Source organism: Agelaius tricolor, unplaced genomic scaffold, assembly GCF_023055355.1.
Source record: "Agelaius tricolor isolate 1412-34295 unplaced genomic scaffold, bAgeTri1.0.p SCAF_13, whole genome shotgun sequence".
Classification (NCBI taxonomy): Eukaryota; Metazoa; Chordata; class Aves; order Passeriformes; family Icteridae; genus Agelaius; species Agelaius tricolor.
The window spans coordinates 20,833,440-20,839,439 of NW_027269273.1; the positions used below are offsets into that span (position 1 = coordinate 20,833,440).

At 36.8% G+C, this 6,000-nt stretch overlaps 1 protein-coding gene across 1 annotated transcript in view; it reads left to right on the forward strand.

Annotated features, from left to right (window-relative positions):
- Positions 1-5,493, forward strand: part of TNKS2 (tankyrase 2) — a 28,888-nt gene extending 23,395 nt beyond the window's left edge. The window contains exons 24-27 of the mRNA XM_071439116.1: positions 544-649; positions 1,280-1,466; positions 2,829-2,985; positions 3,280-5,493. Coding sequence (XP_071295217.1) covers positions 544-649; positions 1,280-1,466; positions 2,829-2,985; positions 3,280-3,342 — 513 coding nt within the window. The 3' untranslated portion in view covers positions 3,343-5,493. The remainder of the gene's footprint in view (positions 1-543; positions 650-1,279; positions 1,467-2,828; positions 2,986-3,279) is intronic.
- The last annotated feature ends 507 nt before the right edge of the window (positions 5,494-6,000 follow it).

The window sequence follows — 6,000 nt, forward strand, 5'->3', positions numbered from 1 at the left end:
TTTCCCTCTGAAGTAATGGTAATTTTCATTAATATCATAAATATTTTGATTTGCAAGTAAGTACTACTAAGTTTAATTCTTAACTGAAGTTACAGTGGAATTGCTATGCTATATCTGCATGCACAAGACATTGCAATACCCAGCATACCTCTGCAGGGAGTATGTTATTTACTTTCTTTTAGAAGTGCTTCACAAATCTTCATGGAAGACATTTCTTAATTTATTGATTGATCTTTTTACTAGTGATTCGGCATCAAGAAAAATTGTGACTGAGCCTGTTAAATTTAAATTAGAGCATATTTAATTTAAGGATTATTAACAAGGAGCTCTGTAAAATGAATTGATTCTTAAGTATATAGCTATTACTTACTTGTCATAAAACAACAATCAGTTTGTGCAGGGTAAGTCAATTTGTGTTTCATTGAGGCCTAAGAAAAGTATTCTCATTGCAGTGGCAGTGTAACTGTACTGTAGTGTAGTGGCTATAGATTATCTGTCCAGTGAAGTGAACTGAGATTTTTGGTGTTATTTTGACTGTTTCAGATTCAGAAAGTGTGCAACAAAAAACTATGGGAAAGATACACACACAGAAGGAAAGAGGTCTCTGAAGAGAATCATAACCATGCCAATGAAAGGATGCTGTTTCATGGTGAGAATTTGAAATGCACTTAATTAACTTATTTCATCATCAGCACTCTTTATTGGAGGGTTTCTACTGTCTCAAAGAAAGTCAATTTCCTCAGTGGAAGTAGGTTCCAGGTTTTACATGAGTTTTTTATGAGCAGGTGTTTGTGTATTTCACAAGGGATGATACAATGTACTGTATTGTTCTTCTGAAATTTGCATCTCCTTGTCTCTCCCAAAGGAGACTTCAAAGGTCTAAGTGAAAACATTTCATTAATTATGAATGAAGATTAAGTAGTGTGCCTCCTCGAGGAGGCTGTTTTGGCAGCTGTAGGACCAAAATGATTAAAGGTCAAACTTTATTCTGTTAAGGATTGTTTTGGGGTGCGATTTTTTTTGTTTGTTTTCTTGGTTTTATAAGTTGATAAGTTAGTTTTGTTAAGCATTCCAAAGATAGCTTATCATTAGCAAGGTAAAGCCAGCTGAAGCCTTTACTGTGCACAAATACAGAGTTTGTCCTGGTGAGCAAAGTTCACAGTGCATGTTCACAAGGAAGGCCACATAGTTCCCGGCACACTGGGAACAAGTGTTTGAATTGTGACACATACAGAAATGTGTGTACTGTATTTTCAGTGTTTTACTTTCTTTCTCTTAGGCTCCCCATTTGTGAATGCAATCATTCACAAAGGCTTTGATGAGAGACATGCCTATATAGGCGGCATGTTTGGAGCTGGGATTTATTTTGCTGAAAATTCTTCCAAAAGCAATCAGTATGTGTATGGAATTGGAGGTGGCACTGGATGTCCAATCCACAAAGATAGATCTTGCTATGTTTGCCATAGGTAAGTCTCTTGAAAGAATCTGATTTGGCTTTTTTATATTGTGTCCTAGACTATCAATGCAGCAGTCTCTCTCTGAAGAAAGATTTTCTGGCTAACCAGACCTTCTCAGTACTCCCTGTATGCTGGGCCTAATAGAAACTTTCAGAAAACTTTTGACATTTCAAAGTCCCAAAGAACCTTCAACCATCTTAATGCATTTAACCATATCTTTTCCCTTAACTTAGTGTAAAAATCAGACTTAGGAAGCCAGAGAATGAAGAGGATGTGCTAGATGCTTATGTGAAAGATGCAATATGAGAGTTTAGTTCATTGTGTGTTACAGGGAAAGGAGAAATTCAGAGATACTCAGATGCAGTATTTCTTTGAGGAGGATGTACAGTCAGCACTCACATCACTGCTTTTTCACACACTGAAACAGAGATGTGGATTTGTGGATTCTGCCACTAACTGAGTTCTTGAATCCACTTTTCAACAAGAACACCTGTTACAATACCATCAGTTCAGAACAAACTCTTAGGTCATGGAGTCAGTTTTGGTGGTGGCAGTCATTTCAACCAGAAGAATATTTAGTGTTTGTGTGCATGCTGTTTTACATTGGTATACAAGGTAAAGTCATCCTTCCAGTATCCTTCTTTGAGTCTCTCTCCCTTTTCATGTTGCTTACTCTTTTGTGGGACTCTCAAATAATGGAGATCATCTTCCAGAGTTACAGAGGATGTCAGTCTTGTCATGCTTTTTAAAGTTTTGAATAAGAAGGGATTTTTAGTTTGTCTTCTGCAAAGAATGATAAAAGCAAAAGTTTTGGCAGAGTGAGGGTGATTCATAACCTTGCTCTATAAAAATGCCTGGATTCCATTGTCAATGCAGTAGGTACATGTATACAGAAGTAAGAGCCCTTGTTGAGTCTTTTAATAGTGAAAACAGCATAACAAACTGACAAATACTAGTCTGAGGTATTTTGCATTGACCTAGAGTTTGCACTTGGCCTTGATGTTGACTTGGCCTTTGGATACAAATCTAGCATTAGAACACTTGTGAATTATGTTGTCAGGATGAGTAATGGGGGGAGGGGATAAAAAACTTTTTCCTAAAACGCCCAAAAAATTTAAAATAAATAAGTAACAGGCAAAGAAAAGGTGGTGGCAATCTCTGAGTACATTGTTAAGCATGCTGTTTCCAGTAACTAAGATTTTTCCATTTTACTACCAACCCATTCCTTGGACCAGAGCTTTCCAAAGTGAAAGCTTTTGTTCAGCAAAACAGAACCTGAGAAATTTGAGCTATGAAAGCTGACTGAAGTGGCTTCAAGGTTCAGAGTCATAAGCATTATGCATTCATGGTCCTTTTTCCCTTTCAACACAGGCAGTTGCTCTTCTGTCGTGTGACATTGGGCAAGTCCTTCCTGCAGTTCAGTGCCATGAAAATGGCTCATTCTCCCCCAGGACATCACTCAGTGACCGGGCGGCCCAGTGTCAATGGATTGGCATTGGCAGAATATGTCATTTACAGAGGAGAGCAGGTAAAGAGATTTTGGGTTGGTTTCACAGACTCTCTTTTGCCTTTCAAAGGCATGTCATGCATTGGGGTTTTTTTCCCTAGGTTTATGGGTGCTAGGGCTTGATTTTGTTTTTGAACAAACTCCAGCTGTGGTTGCAGGTGAAGGATGCATGTTTCCTGAATGATCCAGGGATTTTTACCTTTGGCATTTTGCCCTTTTTTCCTTTGGCATTAATTTTTTCTCCTCCTTAACAAACATTATTAATTCATCCAGAGAATCAAATAATAATAAACAATGTGTGTGTCACTTTTCCAGGCTTATCCAGAATACTTGATTACTTACCAGATTATGAAACCTGAAGCCACCACTGAAGCTTAAGACAAGTTACTCATGGGAAACCATCAGACTTTGGATGTGAAGATACCAATGGCTGCCATCCCAATAATAACAAGTTTTTGTTGAAAAACTTCCCATTCCCAGGTGGTGTGGTAGCAAATGTGAACAAAATATACCAGTTTTGACTTGATAAAGCTTTAATAATGTACAGTATGTTTTTCTAAAATTTCAGAAATGTCCTCTTTTTCAGCACTTTAACAGATACCATTCCAGGCATAAACTGGGGTTTGGCTGTACTAAATTATAAACAAAAATTAACTTGAAACAATGGTTTTATACAATACTGCATTCAAACCTAGCAGAAATTGTAATGGTCTATACAGGAACTCATTTTACTAATATTGTGTTCTTTAAAACACTGCATTTACACTGAAAACGTTTTCATTTGTAAAACTGTAAATAAGAGCTTTTGTACTAGCCTGGTATTTATTTACATTGCTTTGTAATATAGGTGTTTTAGAACTGCAATCTTGTACAAAATGTTCTTTCCAGATGTTGGTTTGTTCATCTGTGTTTTCTCATGTGAGATAGATTTGAAAAGTCAGGTTTTTTTCAGGTTTTATCACTTAATTGTGGGGGAGAAAGCAAATTTTATCTGAAGAGGCTTAGAAATATCCAATATTCAATATTTAGATTGAATACACAAATTTTTTGTTCTGTATTTTTATTTATGAAATATACATTCCTGAGAATGATGGGCTATGAAAATAGAATGTTCCAGACAAATACTAAAGTGGTTTTCCACCTACTTCCTAGAGTTGCATATTTTATTTCTGTAAAATGCCTTTTGAAGTTTTTTATTTAACTATAGGTATAGTTAACTTGTATCCTCACTTCAAGGCTAGTAGACCTTGCAAGTTACAGTTTTAGTAAATTATTTTCTTTGAATGTAGATGGAAAATTAACCTCAAGAAGTTCTTTCTTGAGTTTCTCTTGCTTACATTTAAGCCAGGAAGTTAAATAGTTTATTCCTAATATGAGGGCAAACAACTTGGTCTTTTTTATATGCTTTTTTTGGTAGATTAATCTACCTGTTGGTGCCCTCAGAATATGAGCATTGCAAGGTGGAAATGTTAAAAGGCATCCTCTCATCTCCTGTGTCTCATCCATGTTAACATTCAAGCTGTGGTTGAAGCAGGTGTGTAGGAGTGTGTTTGTCTGCTTTCAGCTGCGTGGAACTGCTGCGGCTGCACCTTCTGCACCCAGCTCAGAGCTCAGCCAGCTGGGAGAGGAGGAGCAGCTCTGCCACAGCCCTGCTGAGGCCCCTTGGGCAGAGGAGGAGTGCAGAAGGTACAGCCCCTGCCCAGGTGTCACTGGGGGCTCCTGGCTGCACCCACCCGCGCTGTCATAGCTCTCGTGTGTATTCTGCTTTCCTGCCGTCTGCGGTTTTTACCTACATATTTCAAAAATATGTAAATACAAATTATAAGTTACTTGGGGTTAAAGTGGGTAGGAGTATATTTTAGTTGTTTAATATTTCTACATACAGAACACTGTCCCAGAAGACAATTTGTTTGCAGGGCATGTTATCTTACCATGGTTTTAAATGTAGTAACTGATCAAGATAATGAAATCCTCTTGCTGATGTGGTGGTTATGTGATTATGCTCTATGTAAAAATGTATTGAACCTTACCCAGTTATGTGAGGAAACTGAATAAGATTGCAGAATTCTTGCAGAAGGTAATATTGGCTATGAATAAAAGAGGCTTTGATTTTTAGGTACTTTCTCCCAGCATGTTGCCTGTTCCTTAGGTATAGTTATGCTGGAATTTGTGTTCATGCAAAATCTGTTAATTATGTTTAAAACTTTTTTGTTATTGCTAAAATGCTTCATTCTATATGACTGATCACCTAATGTCTTGTAAAATATTGTGGTATGATAGCATTTTAAGTGGTACCACAATGTTGGTTTTGTCTGTTTGGGATTTTTTGAGCTGTTTTTTTGCATGACATACCTTGCACTCTGAAGATGGAAGCTGTAATGATTTGATAATACTGACTGTTGAGGTGAACCTTTAATCCCTTGTGCAATTAGTTCTGCTTTACTCATCTTGAAGTGTCTTTACATGTACTTGTATGACATTCCATATCCATTTAACACTAAATAAATTTAATTCACTGGTTTTCTGGTAGCTTGGGAGTAATTACAGATGTAGTATGTTAACCCATTGTTTTAAATGTAAGCATGCACAATGCTGTAACAAACTGCATCACTGGAGGCAAAATTAATTACATTAAGTAGAAGAGCTTTTAATGTGGATGAAAACCTGTAAATACTGTGAAAACTTGTAGTTTTATATGTGGCTAACTAACAGCTTTAGCTAGTAGTGAAAATGTTTTAGTAATAAACCCGGAAGTCAGCTACAATTTGTGCACTTCAAACTCCATTATATGGTCCAGAACTGAGAAAGAAAACTTGTTTACGTTGGTTTGGTAAAATGAAAAGTAACCTGAAGAGTCTTACTTTCAGATAACTGCATGGGTGTCATACATACCTGAGAAACAACAGAAGGAACTGTTTAGATCACTGGTAGTATTGCAATCAGTAAGTAGTTTTATTTCAATAGGACCATTTATATGGTGGTAGGTTTCCAAAACCAGGTTTGTATACAAGACTTAAATAGACATGAGCACTAGAG